The 26,682-nt window shown below is 41.6% G+C and overlaps 1 protein-coding gene across 1 annotated transcript in view; it reads right to left on the bottom strand.

Moving 5' to 3' along the window:
• Positions 1 to 25,598, bottom strand: part of LOC122550653 (interleukin-18 receptor 1-like) — a 50,823-nt gene extending 25,225 nt beyond the window's left edge. The window contains exons 1-6 of the mRNA XM_043691731.1: positions 25,251 to 25,598; positions 24,703 to 24,947; positions 15,791 to 15,872; positions 8,728 to 9,004; positions 6,433 to 6,607; positions 1,387 to 1,534 (exon numbers count right to left, since the gene is read on the bottom strand). Of these exons, the coding sequence (XP_043547666.1) occupies positions 1,387 to 1,534; positions 6,433 to 6,607; positions 8,728 to 9,004; positions 15,791 to 15,848 (658 nt within the window). The 5' untranslated portion in view covers positions 15,849 to 15,872; positions 24,703 to 24,947; positions 25,251 to 25,598. The remainder of the gene's footprint in view (positions 1 to 1,386; positions 1,535 to 6,432; positions 6,608 to 8,727; positions 9,005 to 15,790; positions 15,873 to 24,702; positions 24,948 to 25,250) is intronic.
• Between the last annotated feature and the right edge of the window lie 1,084 nt (positions 25,599 to 26,682).

Below are 26,682 nucleotides of genomic sequence, written 5' to 3'. Positions count from 1 at the left end.
CAAATCCCTCAAACTCAGCACCGCCTTCCTAACCTGCAATCTTCTTCCTGACCTCTCCGCCCTCACCCCACTCCGGCCTATCACCCTCACCTTGACCTCCTACCACCTATCGCATTTCCAACGCCCCTCCCCCAAGTTCCTCCACCCTACCTTTTATCTTAGCCTGCTGGACACACTTTCCTCATTCCTGAAGAAGGGCTCATGCCCGAAACGTCGATTCTCCTGTTCCTTGGATGCTGCCTGACCTGCTGCACTTTTCCAGCAACACATTTTCAGTTCAGATAACGAATGTTGTTATGTAATTGTAAATTTAAAAAGAAAACACCAACGCAAAAATAAAATACTGAGGCATCAACTGTCCTGCTGTAATTGTGCTGCAGGAGAAAAGCATCCACCAAGGGCAGAATGGTGATAGGGGTCGGATTTGGCAGCTGGAGAGCTTGCTGCAACACTACCTTTGGAGAACTGCAGTGCAGTACAGTTAAGGGTCATTGAGTACAGTCAAGGCCAAAATGGACAGATTGTAAATGAGTAATGGTTGAAGGGTTATGGAGAGCAAACAGGAAAGTAAAGTTGATGAGGAGAAAGAGTTTTCTTTTATGAGCTTCCCCTGTGGCAATCACCCAGTTAATATCCTTCATTCTAGCCTGTGCAGAAATGCAGCCCACGAGTCTTCCCCACATGAGAAGGGGGCAGAATCCCAACCACCAAATCCGTGTCGTATTTAAAGCCTCCCCCTGCAAAATCCGCCACTTGGGGAGGCATTACATTCCTATCTGAGATGCAAACCCTATCCCAACTGGCAGAAAGGGAATAATTTGTATAATTGGGGTTTATTTTTCCCTTCTAAGTTGAACATGCCACAACATATCCTGCCAGGTCAAAAGATAACATGAGAAAGGTTCTGTGCAGAGTAATCTGCCTCCACGACAAAGTCACCAATTATCTATTGATCAACTATCTTAGATTTGGTATGGACATCATAGTGGATCTTGTCTGGAAAAGATTCAGTGGGAGTGAGAGCCGGTGGCCAGGAAGGTCAACTCCTCGAGTCTGGGCACAAGAATGATCAACAGTGCCACAAAAAGGCGAATGACTTTTCATGGGTAGCCAATATTAGAAGGTGCAACTACACTTGACATCTTGTACCAATTGCTCCAGCAGCCTCCAACACTGCTCAATGCATCATATTCATTAATATACCCAACACAACTCCTTGTCACTGAAGTCTCATCCTTATGGTCAACATCATACAAACATCATTGCTTCCATATACCCCAGCATTCGAGCTTTGTCAGGCTCCTCACCCCATACAATGCTGCACAGCCACCAATTTTCAGTTAGATTTACAACATATTATTGATAAGTAATAATGTTAAACTGTACCTTTAGCTTTCAGGTTCAGTGTTCTTGTAACATTATACTGAACTCTACCATTTTCTAAAGGGAGTACACACATGTAGAGTCCAGCGCTTTCTTCTTGCACTTTCTGAATAGTGTACATGGCCCCAGTATGGACATTTTCTGTGCAATTCTGAAAGATACAAAAGCATACCAGTGTTTTCTCACTTGAGTAATTCAGTGGATATCTGAAGAAACTGGTATTCTACACTCTAAGACCAGATATGTAACCCATCACTGTGAATGTGATACCAATTGAGCAGGTTCTAAAACAGGAGAGTGACCTGCTCTGCCAAATTATCATACAAGCTGTGAAAGTAAAAAATTAAGACCAATTGTTTTTCAGGAATGGCACAGCCTAGATCCTTTACATTTAGCTTGTGGACCAAAAAAAGACACTGCTTTAGACCAAAGAGACTGCAAACTTTTAAAAATTGTGTTCACTGGAGTACACTATGAGTTGTTTACAATATTGATGTTTCCTGAAACAGAGTTAAAACAGAAAGAACAGCATACAGGCTCGGAACTAAGGGATAATTGCTTGACAGCGAGGTTTTGATTGACTCCTGATCACACGACCATGGCTTGGAAGAGGCTAGTACAGCAGAAACATCTAGAGAAACCATCCTCCTCTGTCTCTCTCCTGTGTGGAAATGCCAGAAAATCTCCAATAACAGCTAGCTGGCTTCCACTCACTTTTCTTTCCAAAATTCCCTGTTTCAGGATGAATTAAATGCCTTCAAACAATAAATAAAAGCATGATTCTCAACCCTAAGTGAAAGAATAAACACTGGTATGCAAACAGCTTTGTGTCAACAGCAAAGAACTAAAAGGAATTAGAAGGAACTGAAAGAGAACAACTCAAAAACTCCAGTGATCCAGATTGGTGCTATTGAACTATGTTTGCCGAATGTTTTCTTCCACCTTTAATATCAATGTCTTGTCTAACTCTGTATGTCTGTTTGTGAAGGAGGAAAGTTTAAAGGGGTAGAGTTTAAGTTAAAGAGTTACTCGTGTTTCTATTCTGTCATTGGTTAAGTTATGAGGAGAGATTATACAAATTAACCTGTTTTCTCTAGAATTTAGAAAGTTAAGGGGTGATCTAGTTTAATTCCCGAAGATATTAACAGGAAAGACAGTGTAGATAAGGATAAGCTATTTCACTGGTTGGGGATTCTAAAACTAGGCAGCACAGTCTACGAGTTAGGGCCAGACTGTTCAGGTGGGATGTTAGGAAACACTTCTACACACAAAGGGTAGTAGATGTTTGGAACTCTCTTCCACAAATGGATCAATTGTTAATTTTAAATATGAGACAGATAAGACTTCATTAAGCAGAAGTATTAAGGGATATGGGCCAAAGGCCGATATATGGAGTAAGGCCACAGATCAGTCATGATCCCATTGAATGGCAGTGGAATAGGCTCGAGGGAACAGCCTTCTTCTGTTCCTATGTCCCTATCGGTTAAAAACAATCTGCTTGCAATCAATAGCTGTTTTATTATAACTACAGCAACTTATTGAGCATTTTCTTTTCATGTAAACAGAGCACTTGAATATTATCACTACATTTTTTCACATTTGTGATGACTCAAACATCATGGAACTTGATTTCCAGCACACTAACCCAGTGGATCATGACAAAAATAAATAACCAGAGACGACAGGGCAGAATTGTCTTAATCTCCAAACGTTGCAGGAATTGTCAAAGTCAGTTGGGAAGAATGGTGACATTGGCAGAAATTAGATTCTCGATGTTGAGAAGTAAAAATGGTCTGATTCTCCAACCAAGTTTTAAATGCTGGATGAGGTGAGAATATCACTTAGGGCATGGTGAGAAATCCATTCGCATGAATTAGCACCTCATTTGTTTGCAGTTTTCTATTCTCCCATAGTAACTAGACAAGAAAATTTCCAACATTAATGTCAAATGTGGTACCTGGTAACTTCAGCCCACCGCTTGTTATTCTACTCACTGGTGTCATTAACATCTCAGGGTATGTTCCATTAGCTGCAACTGTGCTGGTGTTGGACTGGGGTGGGCAACATTAGGAGCCACACAAATAGTGCCTTCATCTGATGAAGGAGCAGTCCTCCAAAAGCTTGTGATTTCAAATAAACCTGTTGGACTATAACCTGGTGTCGTGAGATTTCTGAATTAAAAGTAGGATTTGGGTGGTATTGTAGAACAGAGAAAGACCTAGGGGTTCAGATATATAATTATTTGGCGTTTGCATCACATAGAGAGAGGATAGTTAAGAAAGCATTTAGCACGCTTGCCTTCATCTCTCAGACCTTTGAGTATAGGAGTTGGAAAGTCATGTTGAGATTGTACAGTGCAGTTCTGTTAAAGGAAGTATATTATTAAGGTGGAGAGGGTTCAGAGAAGATTTATCAGGATGTTGGCAGGAATGGAAGGTTTGAGTGATAGGGAGTGGCTGGGAAAACTGGGACATTTTGTATGGATAATAGGAGAGTTCAGGGATGACCTTAAAATTCTGAGGGATATAGAGAAGGTGATGACCTTAAAATTCTGAGGGATATAGAGAAGGTGAATGACAAGTGCCTTTTCCCTCTGGTGGGGGATTTCAAGAAGTGGGGCATATTTTTAAGGTTAGAGGAGAAAAATTTAACAGGACACAAGGGGAAACTTTTTTAAACAGAGAGTGGTTCATATATGGACTAAACTTCAGAGCAAGTGATTACGAGTACAGCCATAATGTTTAAACTACATTTGGATAAGTCCCTGAAGAAGAAAGGTTTGGACAGATATGGGCCAAGCGCAGGCAGGAGGATCTAGGTTAGTTTGGGATTATGGTCAGCATGGACTATTTGGACTGAAGGCTCTGTTTCCCTGTCATGTGACTCTATGACTCTATGTTCCCTTGAGTCTGCTCTGCCGTCCAATAAGATCATATCTGATCTGACATTCCTCATGTCCTGCATTTTTTCTGTGACCCTTGATTCCCCTACTGGGCAGGAATCTATCTCAGCCTTAAATATACACAAGGTCTCTGCCCCCAAAGCTTTCTATGACAATGTCTTTGAAAGCCTCTCAACCCTCTGAGAAATTCCTCCTCATCTCAGTCCTAAATTGACACGCCTTTACTCTGAGAGTATACCCTCTGGTCCTAAATTCTCCCAAGAAGGGAAATATCCTTTGAGCATTTACCCTGGAAAGCCTCATAAGAACGCTACATATTTCAATGAAATCACCTCTCATTCTTCTGAACTCCAGTGAGTACAACCCCAACTTATTTAACTTACTTTGGGTGGTCACTCCAAGGTTAGTCCTTCAAGTCCAGTGCAACTGGTCTGAAGAATTGACTTAAGTCATCTGGGGAGCTCAGCCAAGTGTCTGCTCACTTATCAGCCATGGTTGTCTGTGCAGGGTGAGAAGATAGGGGGGCCCACTGTCAGTCTGGGGTGGTCAGCCCAATGAAAGTCAAGGAAGGGCATGTGAGGGCCCATTGTTGTAGTAGGGACATTAGCGTAGTCATGCTGGGAGGTAGAGGGAGCACAATACTGATGAAGGGGGACAACGCAACCTAAGTGGGGGGAGATGCCAATGCATTGGTCGACATTGATGTCAGTGTAGGTGGGATCATTGGTGGGCACAGCCACCCTGGCCATGGTGGGGGTACAGGGCAGCATGATGGTCAACATGACTAGGCAGTAGTGCCAGGCCAAAGGGGTAATATTGAAATGCACAGAAGAAATTTGGGTTAGAAATTGCGGTGCACTACCCATAAGCTTTCAGTGTACCCTGGAATTGGGGTAGATGCCAGAAGACTGGAAAAGTGCAAACATTATGGTTTTGTTCAAGAAAGGTTGTAAGTATAATACCAGCAATTATAGACAATTAACTTCAGTATGGGGAAGCTTCTAGAATGATTATTCCAGATGGAGTTTTAGTCATGAATAAAAAGTTGATTTGATTAGGAAGAGCCAGAATGGATTTCTAAAGGGGAAATCTAAAGGGGAAACTGCAGTTTAACTAATTCATTGCAGTTTGTTGAAGAGCTAACAGGAAGGCTCAATGAGGTTAACACCATGGGTGTGGTATACATGGATTTCCAGAAGGAGTTCTAATTAATGCCACACACCAGACTGGTCAGGAAAGTCATCAATCATGGTATCAAAGGAACAGAAGCAACATGGATACAAAATTGGCTGTGTGATAGGAAACTGAGAGAAATGGGCAATGGATATTTTTTGGGCTGGAGGACAGTTTGTCTGGAGCACCCCGGGATCAGTATTGAGACCCTTGCTTTTCCTAACATACATTAATGTTCTGGGTTTTGGTATGCAGGAGTCAATTTCAAAGTTTGTCGATGATACAAAACTTGGAAGAATTGCAAACTGTGAGGAGGATATTGTCGAACTCCAAAAGGACATTGACAATTTGGTGGAGTGGGCTGACAGATGGCAGATGAGGTTCAACGCAGAGAACTGAGAGATGATGGACTTTTGCATACTGCGTTTGTCAGTACATGTATTTATAAGTTGGACATTCATAAATTGGGGACTCTCTGTACTTCTACAATTTGAGTATTTTGATCATTTGAGCATTATTTCAAACATTTGTTAACATAACTAAAAAGGTTAACTCGGTGTTACTTAAAGCCTTTAATAATTCTTTTTTACAAAACTTCAATATGTACATTGTCAAAACTTTTAAAACTTTAAATGCAGTCATAGAGTCATACAGCATAGAAACAGACCCAATCAGTCCATGACAACTATAATCCCACATTAAACTAGTCCCACCTTCCCGCACTTGGCCTATATCCCTCCAAACCTTTCCTACACATGTACGTATCTAAGTGTCTTTTAAATGTTGTAATTGTACCCACATCCACCACTTCCTTGGCAGTTCATTCCACATACTAACCACTGTCTGTGTGAAAAAGTTGTCCCTCATGTCCTTCTTAAATCTTTCTCCTTTCATTTTGAAAATATGCTCCTTAGTTTTGAACTCCCCCACCATACAAATAAGTACTCAGAAATATAAAAACGTTTATACAATACCTTCAGCCAAATAATATTTTCTTTCTTGTCACTATAATCGTCAAGTTTTGGACATGGCAACATAATTGATCTTCCAATATGTTGACTGAAAGGGTACGCATCATCATGACACAAACCTTTGTTCTTTTTTACATTCAAAGTTGTGACTGCACTCACAATCTTATGAGTTCCATTCCTGTAAACAGAAAATTTTTGGTAGTGAGTATTCATATTAATATATGACCAATAAAGGAACAAGCATTTAAAATTCAATGTTTGAAAATATTTTTGATCATTCCTTTCTACCCATGCTTGTTTTTATAACATTAGATATTAGCTTTAACACATGCAAAGTGCCCACAATAGTAAGTTCAAGCCTGGATCAGAAGTGGAGGGTAAGATGGAAAAGTTGATGCAGGCATGACTACAGTGGCTGGGAGCTTCCTGCATGTGAAACCTTATGCATCTGGCTCCCTGAAAGCCAGGCAAAGACTAACCATAGGCCATCTTTCAATTATATTTCAACAGGTTTTCATCTGACAAATACAGCTTGACATTGAGGTAAAAACCGAAAGAACCACCGATGTTGGAAATCAGAAACAAAACAGAAGTTGCTGAAAACATCCAGCAGGTCTGGCAGTATCTATGAAGAGAAATCAGAGTTAACATTCTGGGTCAGGTCACCCTTACTCAGAACTGACCCTGACATTGAGATGTTGGGTTTGGGAGGAGAGCACAGTTCGAGTATCAGGAATGTTTCTATTAGCAGAGGGTGTGGGAGAGTGGGGGATAGGGAGCTGGGGGTGGAGTGTGGTATCTAATCATCTAGTAGTACATTGGTACCACCTGCGGGAAACACACTCTTGCCCTTCCTGGCCCTCAAACAGTGTGCTAAAGGTACTTATCTCATGGATCTGGCCATTCAGCTTTTATCTGCCCAAGAATCCCAACTTCCATTTCTTAAGAAAATAAAATGAGAAATGTTGTTAAAATGGAAGTTTGTAGCCTAAAGGTTTACAGTGTCCGTCTGACCTGTTGATTGCAGATGTGGGTGCATTGGAGGCAGCTTGAATAAGGGCTCAAACATTTATGATAAACCTTTCCATTGAAAGGCACAATTGCTTACCACGGAATCCAAATCGGGATTTTCAGCCCAAGGCAAGTGCAGAATTTATTACTGCCTGTCAGCATGCAGAATCCCTGGCTCCATCTGTTCCCAGACTATTTCAGAGAGGCTAGTTGAAGGGGTAGAAATGGGTGGAGGCCAAAGACCAAATCAGTAGAAAAGCAACATCCTCTTAAGGCTTACCATTGGAGAACAGCTAGAGGTTTCCATTTGGCCTCCTCCAGGCCCTTGCGAGTGGGGGAGTGGGGCATAAGATTGTTTGGGGGTGGGGGGATGCTGAGGGAAACAATGCAGCCATCTGAATGTGGTTTCCTGGCAGCAGATCAGGGCATCAGGGCCTGTAAGCCTGGAGCACTGCCTGCCTGAGTTCAGCTGCAGTGACAAGTCACCCTGTGGAGGAGTTGGCCAGTCGTCAAGGTTTTTTTTATATGTTAAAGATCAAAAAGTTGGAGACAGGATTCCTTCCCCTTGGACCAGATCTCCTTGCTCATTTACCTGCCATGGCAGGTGCTGTTTCCAAATCAGAGGTCCTCCTGTTGGCCCTTCAACATTATGAGCCTTCCTGTTAGGCCTGGCTAATTGACTAACTTGGGAAAAGAAACACAAACAGAGTGTTTGTTCCTCGGACAGAGTCTGATTCCCATTGGAATCTGATGGCAGGATTCTGAGGCTTGCAGGAAAAATCTTTTCCCAACTCTCTGGAATAACACCAGACCTTCTGATCCCACCAAAGATGAGCCCAAGCATTCATCAATTTCTGTGTGTAGAAATACTTCGAGATTTCAGAGCTGAATTTACCACTTACTAGTTTGAGTCTAAGTGCCAACAGAACCCCTTCTCACAGAAATTAATTCAGACAGTCCAGAAAATACCTAACTGTGCCCTTTACATCAAATGCCATTACATTTCCTAGGAATGTTGTGCACAGATTTCCTTTAAAAACAACATCCTTGGCATAAGAAGTGGACCTCAAAGTACCCATAACCTGACTGTATATGAAGCAACTGCCTGTTTGATGATTTCAAGGTACATGATATCCAGGCTAAAGATAATACATTGTACTGCAAAATAGTTGGTGCTCCATTGAGGTCAAACACTTCCTGAATTCTGCTGGAGTCATCTGACACATGCTGCTACAATGGACACCTGGCTGAAAAATGCACGCCCTGGTGTGGGTTATTGCTACTTACGAGACAGAACAAAAATAATTTCCAGAGTCATTCACAAATGTAGGCCAAAATCCTAATGAGGTTCCTTCAAGTGTAATTCTGCTTCTATTCCCTGAAAACTCCACGCGACCAACTTTGGCTGCATTGTGGAACCAGGAAATGTTAAATCCATGTGTTTGAAGGTCACGCAAGGCAAGTGGAGTGGATGAATTGCACAATTTGCATCTTAAACGTGCGTGCTCCCCTTCACGAGTAAATACTGTTGTAGACCCAGAAAAAGGGCATTTAGTCAGCTCTCCTAAAACCAGAAGTGAAAATCTTTGTTAGAAACAAGAGTAAAGCATTATGATCAGCATCTAGACTTCCATTTACACAGATTTAATCTCTGTACTTTATATTTTGGGATTATGACAGTCCAAAGATTTTCCATTCAATCGCAGCCTTGAGCAAATTAAATGCAAAATTTGTAAAGCACAGATTTTATTTTCATTTGTAATAAATTTTTTCCAGAAGATAATCCTGCACAGGTACCAATTTAGGAACATAGAAAAATGAAGGGCCTTCAGCCCTTGAGCCTCCTCTGCTACCCAATAAGACCATAGCTGATCTGTGGCCTAACTCCATAATGCCTGCCTTGGACCCATATCCCATGAAACCCTTGCTTAATAAAAAAAAAAGTCCACCTCAAATTTAAATTTAACATTTGAGTTAGTATTGACGGTTAATGATCGCTCATGAGGAAGACAGTTCCAAATGCCAAGGAGATAGCCTCTTCCTTAATTAAAAGCAAGTCGTAGGTGTTGCATTCCAGATGCAACTGGACTGGTCAAACAATCAGAATTGAGGCAAAACATGTTTTATTCATACATTATAGTTAAAATACAGACAGAATTAAAAGAATTGGCTTAACTGTAACTCTATCAATATACAAAATACTTAATACTTCTATAACAAAATAATAAACTACTCATTAATTGTTCCAATATAACAACATCCAAAAAGCACACCTTCGGCAAAGGCAAAGCCAGTTGAATAGATGGTCTCACACGCAATTCTAGGAGCAGGAAGAGAACCCCAGCTTTTAGCTGTAACAGAAAGAGGGAGAAGAGCTTCCACATCCAGCTTCAAGAGCCCAGCAACTGCTACTGAAGGCGAAGCTAAAAATCTTGGTTCTGTAGGAGCTTGACCCCACGCATTCAGGCTGCTTCTATTGTTCCAACTTTAAAAAGAAATCAAGGCCGTACAAGCTGTTTACTTTATTGGCTTGAAGCAGATGCTCGTAACTTCTGTCTCAACCTTTTTTCATTAAGAAAAAAGCCAGGACAAAATGCATCTCTAAAAGTCATATTATTATCTCTTCTTCCTCTCCCCCACTCCCCAACTGAAGTATATATGCAATTGTCTCAGACACATTACTGGCAAAATAAATGTTGAAATGTTGCAATGCCAATAACAAACTCTAGGTCTCCTTCTCAACTGTTGAATATTTCTATTGATGATTATTCAATTTTCTGAAAAATTGCCTGACTGGTCTTTCTATCTTCTCGTTGTCTTCTTGCAAGAGTACAGCACTGATGCCCACATCACTCTCACTGCTAGCCACTTAGAATGACCTTGCTTAATACGTATGGCTAACACGTAGGCACTGGTTAACACAAATAGTCTATACCAGTTTAAAGTCATGCCATTTGGTATGAAAAATGCACCAGCCACATTTCAAAGACTAACCAAGACTGTCTTTCACTCTTTTGGATAAAAATACTTGCCAGCTTTCAGGCTGGCAAATGCCATCTGGCATTCCGTGGGTGGCATGGTGGCACGTGGGCGGCACGGTGGCACAGTGGTTAGCACTGCTGCCTCACAGCGCCTGAGACCCAGGTTCAATTCCCGCCTCAGGCGACTGACTGTGTGGAGTTTGCACGTTCTCCCCATGTCTGCGTGGATTTCCTCCGGGTGCTCCGGTTTCCTCCCACAGTCCAAAGATGTGCAGGGTCAGGTGAATTGGCCATGCTAAATTGCCCGTAGTGTTAGGTAAGGGGTAAATTTAGGGGAATGGGTGGGTCTCGCTTTGGCGGGTCGGTGTGGACTTGTTGGGCCAAAGGGCCTGTTTCCACACTAATGTAATCTAATTCCTCTGTCCAGTGAAATTTTCTGCATTTCTTCAACATTTCAGTCATTGTTGCAACCACACTTCTAAAATTCGATATGAACTTCCAATAAAAAGCACTCAGCCCCAGAAATTGTAGTACTTCCTTCTTCATTGATGGTATGGGAATCTCCCCAATAGCCTCTGTGTTCACATCCCGTGAGGCCACTTGTCCATGTCCAAAGACGTGGCCCAGGAGTGATTTGGGCTTTTGCAAACTTACTTTTAGACATCACCAAGCCTGCCTCCCAAAGTCAAACAATTCCTATAGATGCTCCTTCCAAGTGTGACTAAAAATCACCAGATCCTCAAGAAACACTATGCAATTGTGTAATTCCAAAATGACATATCCCAAAATGAAATGTGGCTGCACCCTTTTCATACCAAATGGCATGACTTTAAACTGGTACAGTGCATTCCATATCACAAAAAACAAATTTTCCTTCACTCTTTCGGATAAAGATATCTGCCAGTATCCTCCAAGTAAGTCCAACTTTGAAATAGAAGTTGCTTGTCCAACCTCCTCAATACGTCTTCCAAACATAGAATAGGATACGAATCAGATTCTGTAACTGACCTTGCGATAGTTCACACAAGATCATTGGGTATACCTGGTTTTGGTATCATGACTATGGATGAGCACCATTTGCTGCAACTCACTCTGATTATATTGTCTTTGATCATATGTACTATCTCTTTTTGAACCATTGCCAACTTTAGAGGGTTAATTCAGTAAGGATACTGTTTAATTGGAACAGCATTTTCTATATCTACATCATGGGTAATTCGTTTAGTACTTCCCAGTTTATTTCCACATATCTCCCTACATGATTGTAGTAACTCTTTCAGTTCATTTCAATTTTCCTCTGAGAGATAACTGAATAATTTATCCATTTTTTGAGAACTTCCTCATTGTCCAATCAAATTTGAGGAATGTCCAATTCAGAATCATCTGAACTTCATTCTTCACTCTGTGTTATAACCATTAACACACTCTCCCTTTGCTTTCCTTCCCTGTCAAAATACCTTTTGAGCATATTCACATGACACACTCTATGAGACTTCTTTCTATCTGGCGTTTTTATCAAATAATTCACCTCACTCAATTTCCTTTTGATTTCATAAGGTCCACTAAACATTGCCTTTAGTGATTCACCTACTACTGGTAGTAATAGTAACACTTTATCTCCTTTAGTGAAACTACACATTTTTCAATTTCATGGTTGCTTCCTGTTTCATCACATGCTGTGCTATTTTTAAATGCTGTCCACCTGCTTTATTTAATCTTTCCCTAAAATTGACACGTAGTCCAAATAGTCTCTGAACTCTCACACACCATGTTTCCTTCGATAATCCTTTTGCTCTACCCTTATAAGCAACTTTGTGGCTCTTTATTGGTCTTTGTATTTGATCTATTCTGTGGCATCTGTACTGTTCTTTGCATTTTTATAACCCCTTTCTTCTAATTTTATGCTGTCTCTTTCCTCCTTAAATGTTCTATTCCTTAGTTGTTCTATTATTAGCAGAACTCCTCAATTTACTGTGGACAGTCTCTGCCTCATCCCATTAAAATCCACATTACTTGTTCATCTCTCCAAATACTATATGAAACACAATCATGTTATGATCACTATTTCATAAATGCTCATAAACAACTAGATCACGATTTAAACCAGACTCTTTGCTCATTACTAGATCAAATATTGCTTGCCCCCTTGTTGTATCCAAGACATATTGTCATAGGAAACCATCCCAGATGCACTCTAGAAATTCACACCCTTTCTGGGAGGTGTTTGCCTGTCTCTCCCAATCAATGTCTAGATTGCTGGTCGCAGGCCAAGACACCATCATCCAAATCAAAAGTGCAACAGGTTCTTTCCAGCTACCAGATGATGACATCAGTGAAATCATTCATTCACAGAACACTCCTAGAGCTGTTCTTCTGAACTCAATATCTAAATCCCCCGACATGACAAACAATCAGTTGTATTCCTTCTGGACTGCTTCCAGCTATTATCTTTAACCTGTATGTTTCCCTGTTACCTGCTGTCAAGCTGAACCTCACTTCATGGATCTGGGTTTGACTGTCATGACAAGGAAGAAGGAGATGAGTATTGGTGCAATGGCACACCCTCACTGGACCCCAATATGCACACTCACTGGATCAGTGTCAATCCATTAATGAGGATCATGGCTCCCACGTTGTTGTGCAGCAGATGAACAATGGTGAAATTCTACAGACAATCAATTTTCAACATATCTCTCTGCTTTATCGTAAATCTCTTGATGGAGACCTCAGTGAGATTCAGAAGGGATGTGTACAGAGGTTGATTTTGCTCTCTGAGTTTTTGGTGGATTTATGTGGCTGCAAAGTTCATGCTCACTGTGTCTCCTGATGCGAGGTTTTTACAATGATCATCCTCATGGCAGACAGAAAGGATATGCCTCTGTACATTGCATGATCAACCTCATTTCTGTATTTTAGGGGATCCAAATTACATGGTCTTGTAGATCCCCTGGTATGCTCTCCTCCTTCAATATGAAGATACATATGAGCCAAGAGTACTTCCCAGGCATATTGTACGATTTTGAATATGGAGTCCAACTGCACTGGTGGCCTTGATAGATCGCAGCTGTCAGATGTCTTTTAACCTCATGCCCGTCTCGGGTAGTGCTGAGATAGAGATGGGTAGCATGCTGGGAGCTTCATCACTGGCTTCACCATTTCTCTTCTCCATCTTTCCTGTATGATATTCCACCTCCTATCAATGAAATTTCTCCCAGTTTGGAGTTACTCGACAGGACAAGTGGAAAATTGTTCAACCTGCATCGTGTCTAGTCTAGACCGTGACCTCTACAACCTCATTATTGAGTCAAAGGGTTTTACAGCATGAAAACAGACACTTCAGGCTAACTCATCCATGCTGACTAGGTTTCCCAAATAAAATAGCCCCATTTGTCTCTGTTTGGCCCATATCCCTTGAAACCGTTTCCTATTCATGCACCTGTCCAAATGGCTTTTAAATGTTGTAACTGTACCTACATCTACCACTTCCTCTGGCAGTTCCTTCCACATATGAACCACCCTCTGTGAAAACGTTTCTCCTCAGGACCCTTTTAAATCTTCTTCCTCTCACCTTAACATTATGCCCTCTAGTTTTGGACTTGCAACCCTAGGGTAAAGACCTTTGCTTTTCACTTTATTTATACCCCTCGTGATCTTTTAAACCTCTAGAAGATCACCCCTCAACCTTCTGCACTCCAGTGAACAAGTCCCATCATTTCCAGCCTTTCCTTCTAATGCAATCCCCCCAGTCCCCATAACAACCTTGTATAGTAGAACTCTCCTGTCCCCAAATTAGGTTTCTGCGGTTTCAGTTATCCGTGATTTACTGCTGCCTGAAAATACTACATGGAACATTCGAGAAATAATTCCAGGGGGCTGCTGGGGAGATAAATTATACATTAAGGACAATAGGTAACTAAGGAGAGAGTAGGGCCCTTCAACAATCAGCAAGGTGGCCTTTGTGTGAAGCTGCTGGAGATAGAGAAGATAATAAATGAGTATTTTGCATCAGTGCTTCCTGTGGAGAAGGACATGGAAGATGTAGAAGGTGGGGAAATAGATCGTGTCTTGAAACGCATAAAGGTGGATAAATCCCCAGGACCTGATCAGGCGTACATTAGAACTCTGGGAAGCTATGGAAGTGATTGCTAGGCCTCTTGTTGAGATACTTGTATCATCAATAGTCACAGGTAAGGTGCCAGAAGGCTGGAGGTTGGCTAATGTAGTACCGGTGAGCCTAATATTGGTGGTGGGCAAGTTGTTGGAGGGAATTCTGAGAGATAGGATTTACATGTATTTGGAAAGGCAAGAACTGATTAGGGAGAGTCAACATGGCTTTGTGTGTGGGAAATCATGTCTCACGAACTTGATTGAGTTTTTCAAAAAAGTAACAAATAGGATTGATGAGGGTATGCGGTGAATGTGATCGATATGGACTTCAGTAAGGTGTTTGACAAGGTTCCTCATGGGAGGCTGATTAGCAATGTTAGATCTCACAGAATACAGAGAGAACTAGCCATTTGGATACAGAACTGGCTCGAAGGTAGAAGACAGAGGGTGGTGGTGGTGGTTTTTCAGACTGGAGGCCTATGACCAGTGGAGTGCCACAAGGATCAGTGCTGGGTCCTCTACTTTTTATCATTTACATAAATGATTTGGATGTAAGCATAAGAGGTACAGTTAGTAAGTTTGCAGGTGACACAAAAATTGGAGGTGTAGTGGACAGCTAAGAGGGTTACCTCAGATTACAACAGGATCTGGACCAGATGGGCCAATGGGCTAAGAAGTGGCAGATGGAGTTTAATTCAGATAAATGCGAGGTGCTGCATTTTGGGAAAGCAAACCTTAGCAGGACTTATACACTTAATGGAAAGGTCCGAGGGAGTGTTGCTGAAGAAAGAGATCTTGGAGTGCAGGTTCATAGCTCCTTGAAAGTGGAGTCGCAGATAGATAGGATAGAGAAGAAGGCGTTTAGCATGCTTTCTTTTATTGGTCAGAGTATTGAGTACAGGAGTTGAGATGTCATGTTGCAGCTGTACAGGACATTGGTTAAGGCACTGTTGGAAAGATGTTGTGCAAGTTGAAAGGATTCAGAAAATGTTTACAAGAATGTTGCCAGGGTTGGAGGATTTGAGCTATAGGGAGAGGCTGAACAGGCTGGGGCTACTTTCCCTGGAGCGTTGGAGGCTGAGGGGTGACCTTATAGAGGTTTACAAAATTATGAGGGGCATGGATAGGATAAATAGGCAAAGTCTTTTCCCTGGGGCCAGGGAGTCCAGAACTAGAGGGCATAGGTTTAGGGTGACGAGGAAATTTGACATTTTGAATAGCAGCAGAAATCATGATATTTGGAAATTCTTTGCTTAACTGACCTTGAATTGCTCCCAGGCACCAAATAAAGGTCACCAATGTCAAATATTTCACAGGCATCACCGGGTTTGAGTTGCTTCACAACTGTAATGACATTGCATTTACTGTTAGGAAAATTCTATTTGTTAAATAAAATGAAAGTTTATAACGCTAGAATTGTTACTTATAAACATAAAACAACACAAATGTTACATTCAGCCATTTACCTTTGATAACATTTTGCTCGAGTTTTATTTCCACCAACTCAGTTTATCAGTTATCAGTTTACTTTACAATTGCTTTCTCCCTCATCCTTATTTTGCTTCTCCTTAAATATATTAGTGCTATTTGCCTAAACTACTCAATATATTCATTTTCAAAACAATCTCTGGGGAAAACTAATTACCCTGACTTTATTGTGAATGGATTGCCCACCACTTTTCCTGCCTGAGTAAAAGAAGATGCAAAACACAGGTTGGATCCAGCTTCCCGGAACACTTAGAGTCATAGAGTCATAGCGATGTACAGCATGGAAATAGACCCTTCAGTGCAACCCGTCCAAGCCAATCAGATATTCTAACCCAATCTAATCCCACCTGCCAGCACCCGGCCCATATCCCTCCAAACCCTTTCTATTCACATACCCATCCAGATGCTTTTTAAATGTTGGACAAAGTGAGGACTGCAGATGCTGGAGATCAGAATCGAGAGTGTGTTGCTGGAAAAGTTCAGCAGGTCAGGCAGCATCCAAAGAGCAGGAGAATCGATGTCTCAGGCATAAGCCCTTCATCAGGGCTGACGAAGGGCTTATGCCCGAAACGTCCAGAATCTTTAAATGATTAAAACCAAGGAAGTGCTTTGGGAAGCTGGATCCAATGTGTATTTTGCATCTTTTACTCAGGCAGGAAAAGTGGTGGGCAATCCATTCACAGAAAATCGGGTGGCATTTTAACTTTGGTGATGAACCTTAAAGTCCTGGATTTAACACAATTTGCAGGATTCAATCTGGTTGTTTGAGTTTCTTGGGCCTTAAGAAATGTGGCAGCTGCAAGGCAAGTCTCAGAGACAACTGGAGCTGAACTGTTTGCTCCCAAATCAAAGCCCTGCCCCTAACTTCAGAAACACATCAATATCTCCTCGCCATCTCCTCACATACACTTACAGCTAAAAAAACCCCACAACAGCCCTGGCTCCAATTACCACCCCAACACTTGCTATTAAACCCTGCACCTGGGATCATGGATTGGACTATGTTGACGCTTTTGGATGATCCTTTTATTAACCCCTCCAAACAACCCCTCACAACTGTCCTTCTTCCCAGACCAAGATAGGAACCCTTGAATCAAGGGTTGAAAAATTCAAGCCCTCATTGGTAAATATTGTAAAATACTCTTGTTATCCAATAAGACTGATCTGGTTTTGAATATGATTTTTTTCTTCCTTGATGCCAATCTTTGCTGAACACAGGTTTTTCCAATATTAGCCTCACGAATACGCTTGGGTCTTAATACTATCCAAATTTTAAAAAAATGTTTCTCTACTATTTTCTTTACTTCTGTAAACTTCTGTTTTTCTATTCCTTTTCTTCTTCCTGATACAAACCGGAAGAGCTGAAATTGTTTCTGACAGAAATCATCTGTCGTGCCTTTTAAAAAATTTGAAGCAAGTTTTTCAATCTTCCAATCTTGTGTTTGGGGATGATGACATACAGTTATGAAAATATTTACTTCAGAACAAAGCATACACGAAATGTTAGATCACATGGAATCCAGGGACAGCTCACCGATAGCATACCAAATTGACTTGACAGTGGGAGACACGATGGTACTCGAGGGTTATTGTTCAGACTAAAGGCCTGTGACCAGCGGTGTGCCACAAGGATCAGTGTTGGGTCCACTGTTGCTCGTCATTTTTATGAACGATTTGGATGGAAATATGAGAGGCATGGTTAGTACATTTGCAGACGAATTGGTGGTATAGTGGAAAGTGAAGAAGGTTATCTAAGAGTACAATGGGATCTTGATCAACTAAGCTAGTGGGCCAAGGAATGGCAGATGGACTTCAATTCAGAATATTGTGAGGTGTTGCATTTTAATAAGACAACACAGGCAGGACTTACACAGTTAATGATAGGGCCCTGGGGAGTGTTGTCAAACAGGGAGACCTGGGGGTACAGGTAAATAGCTCCTTGAAGTAGTATCACAGGTAAATAGGGTGGTGAAGAAAGTGTTTGGTACACTTGTCTTCATCAGCCAAAGTACTGAGTACAGGAATTGGGATGTTATGTCGCAGCTGTACAGAACATTGGTGAGGCCAATTTTGGAGTACTGTGTACAATTCTGATTGGCCTCCTAAAGGAAGGATGTTATTGAACTGGAAAGGGGGCAAAAATGATTTTCAAGGGTGTTACCAAGACTGGAAGGTTTGAGTTATAAGGAGAGGCTGGTAGGCTGGGACCTTTTTCCCTGAAGCTTGTAGAGGTGTATAAAAATCATGAGGGGCATAGATAAGGTGAATAGCCAAGGTCTTTTTCCTACGGTAGGGCAGCGGTGTTAGCAACTGAGTCACCATGCCACCCAGCAGTAATCTGTATTTGAATCCAAGTCATTATGTACCAATTTTGGAACTAACCTTTTTCAAAATTTCAGAAAGCAATAAAATGTCCTTTAAAGCACTTGAATACTGATGGCCAGACAGATCTAAACTGGAATTAGGAAGTTAATAAGGAAAATACTAGAACTTTACTGAAAATTCCAGAATACATATCTTTAATGAAAATTCCATACCTCAGGAAGGATGTACTGGCCCTGGCCCAGGTCCAGAGGAGGTTCATGAGAATGATCCCAGGAATGAAAGGTTTAACGTATGAGGAATGTTTAAGGACTCGGGATCTATACTCAATGGAATTTGGAAAGATGAAAGGGATCCAACTGAAACTTACAGAATATTGAAAGGCCTGGACAGAGTGGACATTGAGAAGATGCTTCCATTGGCAGGAAATACTGGGACCCGAGGGCACAGCTTTAGAGTAAAGGGAAGACACTTCCGAACAGAGATGAGGAGAAACTTCTTCAGCCAGGGAGTGGTGAATTATTGAATTCATTGCCACAGAAGACTGTCATTGAGTATATTTAAGACAGAGATAGATAGGTTCTTGACTGTGAAAGGGATCAAAGGGGAGAAAGCAGGAGAATAGGGTTGAGAAACTTATCAGTCATGCTTGAATGGCAGAGCAGACTTGACGGGCCAAATGGCCTAATTTCTGCTCCTATGACTTATGGTCTTATGATCTAACTGAGATTTTTATCCAAGATATTCAACATTCATCAATTAGGAACAACTGTGAACAATATTTTTTTAAGTAACAGCTTCAGTGTCCATCCTAGAGGTAATGGAAAGAATATGCATTGAATGTAATTTACAGTGAGAAGTTTTGGTCATCTCATTAAGAAAATAAATCATTTCATTAGGGGCAGTTCAGGAGTGCTGGCATAACAACTGTTTTGAGAGTGTGCTGCTGGAAAAGCACAGCAGGTCGGGCAGCATTCAAGGAGCAGGAGAGTCGATGTTTCAGGCATAAGCCCTTCATCAGGAAAGGGCAGATGAAGGGCTTAGGCCCAAAACATCGATTCTCCTGCTTCTCGAATCCTGCCTGACCTGCTGTGCTTTTCCAGCACGATACTCTCAACTCTGATCTCCAGCATCTGCAGTCCTCGCTTTCTCCCACAACAACTGTTTACAATATACATTAATGACTTGGAGGAAGCAAGTGAATGCATGCAGCCAAATTTGCAGATGACACAAAAATAAGTAGAAATGCATGTTGTGAAAAGGATGCAAAACAGGTTACAGAGAACTATTGATATGTTAAGTAAAAAGCTGGGCAAAAATTGGCAGAGTATGATGAGGAAAACTTGAAAGCTATTCATTTTGGAAGTGGGAACAAAAGAAGAGGATATTATATAAATGGAAGAAAACTACAGGAAGCTGTAACAGAAAGGGACTACTGTATGAAATGCAGAAGGCTAGCACACAGGTACAGCAGATTATCAGGGAGGCTAATGGAATGTTGGCCTTTATTTGGTATATAAAAGCAAGAAAATCTTACTACAACTGTACAAGATGTTGGTGGGACCACATCTGGAGTACGGTGAGAAGTTTTGGTCATCTCATTAAGGAAAGAAATCATTTCAGTAGGGACAGTTCAGAAAACTGGGATGATCCCTGCTATGGAGGGATTATCTTGCAAACAAAGGCTAAACGGGTTGGGACTCTACTCACCAGAGCTTGGAAAAATGAGAGGTGATCTCACTGAAACATATGGGATTCTTAAAGGGCTTGACCGGGTAAATGCTGAAAGGATGTTTCCCATCATGGCAGAATCTAGGACCAAAGGGCATAATCTCAGAAAAAAGGTGCGCAAAATTAATATTGAGACAAGGAAGAATTTTTTTCTTCAGAGAATTGAGAGAGTTTGGAACTCCTTGCCACAGAGAGCTGCAATACATAAGGCTGAGATAGATTCTTGATCAGTCGAGGAATCAAGGATTACAGGGAAAATGCAGGGTGTGAGGAATGTCAGATCAGCCATTATTTTATTGAAAGGCAGAGCAGTCTCAAGAGACCAAAAGTTCTATTCCTGTTCCTGTTTCTTACTATCTTATAGCCTATAATCTGCAGATGATCAAAATAAAGCTTGGATTCACTGAAACAGAACTACTCACCTACATCTTCCGATTTTGGCTACATCTCATACAATGATGTGAAATCTTTAATTTTGTACTGTCAGTAATTTGACGTAAATAGCAACCTAATTACACTGACATAGTATGTCTGCAGTCTTGTTTTTGCATACACAGTCAAACAAAGCAAGCTTCAAGCAGTCAGCACTTCTGTAACCACTGGTTTTACAGTTTCTCGACTGTCCAGCAATCGAGGTATTATATTAAAAATGGGGCTTTGGGTCAGGTGAGAAGAAAAGAAATTAAAACGCAGTCATCTGCCAATCAATTTTGCCATGCACCAACAGATGAACAGACAGAATTTTGTAATGTCTTCCAGCAGGTTTGCCAGTGGGCGACAGTCTGAAACTCCCTGATGCCCTCCTACTTGCCCTCACCCTGTCCACAATTCTACTTGGCACAGGGAATCCTAGAGCATGTACCCACCCTGGTCATATTTGAGGCCCTTAATTGCACAAATAATGGCCAAGCAGAGGCTGCTTCCCACTTCGCCTCAATTTTAAACATTGTGTTTGGAGTTCTGGAGCTGGGGTTAAGTTTGTCAGGTTGTCTTGGGTGGAAAGTTCGGGGAGGAGGGGCACATGCATCCAGAGCTTCTTTTACACATTGGATACTGCATCCTGCCATCCTTATCTCACACCACGACCTTTCCTGTTGCAAGAATTCCTTCCCCTTTCAGCTTCTTCATCAACACCACCACCCCCTCTCCCCAAACCTCAGGCCTCACTTCACCTTCTGTACTTATTGGGTCCTGGACTCTGGGACGTGGCACCACTTCTAGCCCAAATGCTGACCCACTGCTGCTACTAGCTCTGCTGGGACCCAGAGCTGCCAAATAATCAGACTGACAGCAGTTCTCTGATGTGGGGCTTTCATTCCAAGTAAGGAATGGATGTCCAGTGTCCAGCCATTTCACCTCTCCTTACAATGTAAAATGACTGTGGATTTGTTGTGGTCAGCATGGAACCACTCTCTATTAATTCACCAGGTGCCAGGGTTTCTCACCTAGCCAACCACAAAGGGGATTAGATGGAAATAGTCAAACTTCTTCAACTGAAATCTATTCTATAGAAATTAGGAGAGAGTTCAACTCAATTGCATCTTTCACAACTTCAGAAAATTCTGAAGTCCTTTGTAGCCCATTACATACATTTGAAGTGTAGACATTGTTCTAATGAAGGAAATTAAAACACTGGTCAGATTCACAAAAGTGATGCAAATGATTCAACATGGAAGTGCAATATACTTGATTTGTATTTCAGACAACTTCATGATACCCAACAAAAGAAAATCTGGTCCAACAAACTTTCTTCTTTGACGTTTAACGTAAATATTTTAAAAATAGATCAAAACTTCCAAATATGTCAAGATACTATATGCTTTTTGTTTGAAAATTCAATGAATACAATCATATGAATAGCACAAAAAAAATTAATTACAATTCATAGTAAGATTTATCATCTTGCTTTTAACTATTCCAAAAACAAAATTAACTGCACTTTCTGCTAGGGTAGAAGATAGCCCTCCATTTAGAATAATTGATTCATAGAGTTGTACAGCACAGAAACAGACCCTTCAGTCCAACTTGTCCATGCCGACCAGATATTCTAAGCTAATCTAGTCCCATTTGCCAGCACGAAGCCCATATTCCTCTAAACCCTACCTATTCATCCAGATGCCTTTTACATGTTGCAGTTGTACTAGCCTCCACCACTTCCTCTGGCAGCTCATTCCATACCCGCACCACACTCTGCGTGAAAATGTTGCCCCTTTGGTCCTTTTTTTTATCTTGCCCCTCTCACACTAAAGCTGTGCTTTCTAGTTCTGGACTCCCACACCCCAGGTTCGGGATTATGTTCAGCATGGACTGGTTAGATGGAACGGTCTGTTTCCCTGCTGTATGACTCTGACTCTTGATTGTGTCCAGTCATCACTATTGTATGTGAAGGGCAATGCCAACAATAACCTTGCACTCATACTGTAAGTGGAACAAGGTAATGCCTTACTTATGGGTAAGCAAATATAAATCCTCAAATTTTGTTGTTTAAATATTTGGTCACAATACAGACCGATTCTTGATTAAAATATACCACTTGTACTTTATGCTTTCAACGCAGATGTTTGCAAACTTTATAAAACATGGAGGCTTGTATTGCACTGACAATGCTGAATGCATATTTTGTAAACAAATATTTTAAATGATAAAATTTGTTTTGTGAATGAGTTGAAGCTCAAATGTAGGGTACGTTTTGAGCTTAAAGGATCTGTTTTATGAATTGTTTTATGAAACTTATGATGATTTTAGTTTATTCTGTGTAGTTTTATTTTTGAGAAGAATCTTGGCCATCTAGGCACACATTGTTCGCTACTTTATTAATAGAGGCAGAGAGTACAAGAATGAGGAGGTGAGTTTGAACTTGTACAAGACACTTGTTACACCTCAGCTGAAGAATCATGTACAGTGTAAGCATCAAATCACAGGAATGATGAGAATGCATTTGAGAGAATGCAGGAGCAATTTGCTAAAATGGTTCCAGGCAAGGAAAACTTAGGACTTAAGATAGATTGAAGACATTGGAACTGTTCACTTTGGAGAAAAAAGGCTGGGAGGAGATCTAACTGAGGTTCTCAAAATCATGAGCAGGCTATACAGAATAGATAGGGTGAAGCTGTTTCCACTTGTAAAAGAAACAAGAATGGGGGGGGGGAATAGATTTACAGTGATGGGCAAATAAAGCAAGAATGCTGTGAGAAAAAAAACACATTTTCACACAGTGTGTAGTTAGGGTATGGAATGAGCAGTACGGAAATGTGTGGGTGTAGGTAAGGCATTCGTCAAGGTTCCCCATGGGAAACTGATTAGCAAAATTAGATCTCACGGAATACAGGGAGAACTAGCCATTTGGATACAGAACTGGCTCGAAGGTAGAAGTCAGAGGGTGGTGGTGGAGGGTTGTTTTTCAGACTGGAGGCCTGTGACTAGTGGAGTGCCACAAGGATCGGTGCTGGGTCCTCTACTTTTTATCATTTACATAAATTATTTGCATGTGAGCATAAGAGGTACAGTTAGTAAGTTTGCAGGTGACACCAAAATTAGAGCTGTAGTGGACAGCTAAGAGGGTTACCTCAGATTACAACAGGATCTGGACCAGATGGGCCAATGGGCTGAGAAGTGGCAGATGGAGTTTAATTCAGATAAATGTGCGGTGCTGCATTTTGGGAAAGCAAATCTTAGCAGGACTTATACACTTAATGGTAAGGTCCTAGGGAGTGTTGCTGAACAAAGAGACCTTGGAGTGCAGGTTCATAGCTCCTTGAAACTGGAGTCGCAGGTAGATAGTACAGTGAAGAAGGTGTTTAGTATGCTTTCCTTTATTGGTCAGAGTATTGAGTACAGGAGTTGGGAGGTCATATTGCAGCTGTGCAAGATATCGGTTCGGCCACTGTTGGAATATTGCGTGTAATTCTGGTCTCCTTCCTATTGGAAAGATGTTGTGAAACTTGAAAGGGTTCAGAAAAGATTTACAAGGATATTGCCAGGGTTGGAGGATTTGAGCTATAGGGAGAGGCTGAACAGGTTGGGGCTGTTTTCCCTGGAGCGTCGGAGGCTGAGGGGTGACCTTATCGAGGTTTACAAAATTATGAGGGACATGGATAGGATAAATAGGCAAAGTCTTTTCCCTGGATCGGGGAGTCCAGAACTAGAGGGCATAGGTTTAGGTTGAAAGGGGAAAGATATAAAAGAGACCTATGGGGCAACTTTTTCACACAGAGGGTGAGCTGCCAGAGGAAATGGTGGAGGCTGGTACAATTGCAACATTTAAGAGGCATTTGAATTGGAAGGGTTTGGAGGGACATGGGCCAGGTGGTGGCAGGTGGGACTAGATTGGGTTGGGATATCTGGTCGGCATGGACGGGTTGGACCAAAGGGTCTGTTTCCATGCTGTACATCTCTATGACTCTAAAGGTAACGTGAAGAGCCAGTATAGGCCTGATGGGACGAATGTCCTTGTTCAACATTGCAACAATTCAGTGATTCTCCACAATACATCTTTCAAATCAGAAATAAGACCAGAATTTCTTGCTGGCCACAGTACTTGTCTCCATCCCCAGAGGGATTTCCCATACCTGGCTGAGTATAAACTGAAACCCTCAGATTGCACAGTTAAACTTGACTTTTCAGTGCAACTTACCTGAACTCACTGAGTGGGGAGGAGCGCCCAAGGCAATCTGATCCAGAGCAAGAAATTTGTCTCTTCAGGTTAGAAGGTGATAGTTGCCTAAAACGCAAGTCTTGATGACGGTTGTTATCGGAGGGCTTTTGATGAGTCAAGGCTGCAGCTTCGGCGATTCGAGTAAAAATCCCCAGCAATGACAGCCACCTCCACATGCCTCAACAATCTCCAGGAATCAGATCCAATCATGGACACTGTAGCATCTGTTCAGAGTTGGAGTGAGAATTGGAATCGTTTTATTCTTGCTATTGTCCAGCAGTAAAGAGAGACCGTATTTAAAGGAATATACAATACAGAAGTCAACTTTCATTTTTAATCTGCAAAAAATCACGGTCCTTTTTTAACCCCTCCGTATGGCTCTGCCCAAATAAAGAAACTCCAATGACCGTGTCATTTATGCTACACTATCTGCTGCCATTTTTTTTACAACATCGCTTAATCCAATCTTTATCGTTACCACAAACTCATTTATAAGGGCTCTCGTGCCACAGTAGTAGAATACTTACCTCTGAAACAGGGGGCATGTGTTCAAGTCTCACCGACTCTGGAGATATATATATATATTGAACAGCTTGATTAGAAAACCCGTTAGAAAGCCTCACTTATCACGGTTTCCATCAGGTTCACACCCTCCCACTTACTTTAAAACTAAGCGCTGACATTTCCAGCAACATCCTGCTATCACTGCATCGCCTCCTTTACTATTTCACACTCTTAACGATTTGTTTCCAATGCTTCCAGCTGGCATTTAGCTAATAAACACAACCCGAAAAACTACCGCTCCTCCTTGCTGTAGATCCCTGGTATGGGCAGGGCAGGGAGACAGATCCCAAATTCTCTTCACCCGAAAGAGGGATTGCACCTCCCTAGTTGTTGGGGCCAATTGAACGGACACTGGCTCTCTGGCTTACTGAGTTCACCAAAGTCTCGGAACTGTTCTGGCAATATAAACCTTTATAAGAATGATACAGCCTGGACCTTTGGACAGTGATGGAAGAGGCTCCAATTTTCTTTCAATCACATGGTTGACCCGGAATCTCTGCCACATCTACCACCTGATACTCCAACTATACCCTTTCTTTACCATTCAAGGAATGGAGCAGGACTTTAACCCAGAGCTTCCGGCTAAAAGGTGGGTTGCTAACTAAGCCACAAGAACATGTAAGGATGTAAACATGAACAAATAATTTACCTGGGCACACTGATTGCCAAAGAAAACTAAAGGAGTAAAATGCAACATCATACAGTCATACAGCACGGAAACAGACCCTTTGGTCGAACCCAATCTAGTCCCACCTGCCAGCACCCGGCCCATATCCCTCCAAACCCTTCCTATTCATATGCCCATCCAGATGCCTCTTAAATGTCATATTAGCCTCCACCACTTTCTCTGGCAGCTCATTCCATACACGTATCACCCTCTGCGTGAAAAAGTTGCCCCTTGCGTCTCTTCTATATCTTTCCCTTCTCATCCAAAACCTATGCCCTCTAGTTTTGGGCTCCCCCACCCTAGGGAAAAGACTTTGTCTATTCATCCTATCCATGTTCCTCATGATTTTATAAAGGTCTATAAGGTCACCCCTCAACCTCCGATGCTGCAGGAAAAACAGCCCCTGCCTATACAACCTCTCCCTATAGCGCAAATCCTCCAACCTTGGCAACATCCTTATAAATCTTTTCTGAACCCTTTCAAGTTTCACAATATCTTTCTGATAGGAAGGAGACCAGAATTGCACACAATATTCCAACAGTGGCCTAACCAATGTCCTGTACAGCCACAACATGACCTCCCAATGCCTGTACTCAATACTCTGACCAATAAAGGTTGCGGTCTGTGAATAAGGAAATTGAAGATCCAGTTGCAGAGGGCAAAGTAGAAACCTAGATCTTGGAGTTTGGAGATTGGTTTGGTTGGGATTATAGTGTTGAAAGCACAGT

Source organism: Chiloscyllium plagiosum, chromosome 6 (genome assembly GCF_004010195.1).
Source record: "Chiloscyllium plagiosum isolate BGI_BamShark_2017 chromosome 6, ASM401019v2, whole genome shotgun sequence".
Lineage (NCBI taxonomy): Eukaryota > Metazoa > Chordata > Chondrichthyes > Orectolobiformes > Hemiscylliidae > Chiloscyllium > Chiloscyllium plagiosum.
Note: the sequence above shows the minus strand (reverse complement) of the source record. Positions and strands in the feature narration are given on the sequence as shown.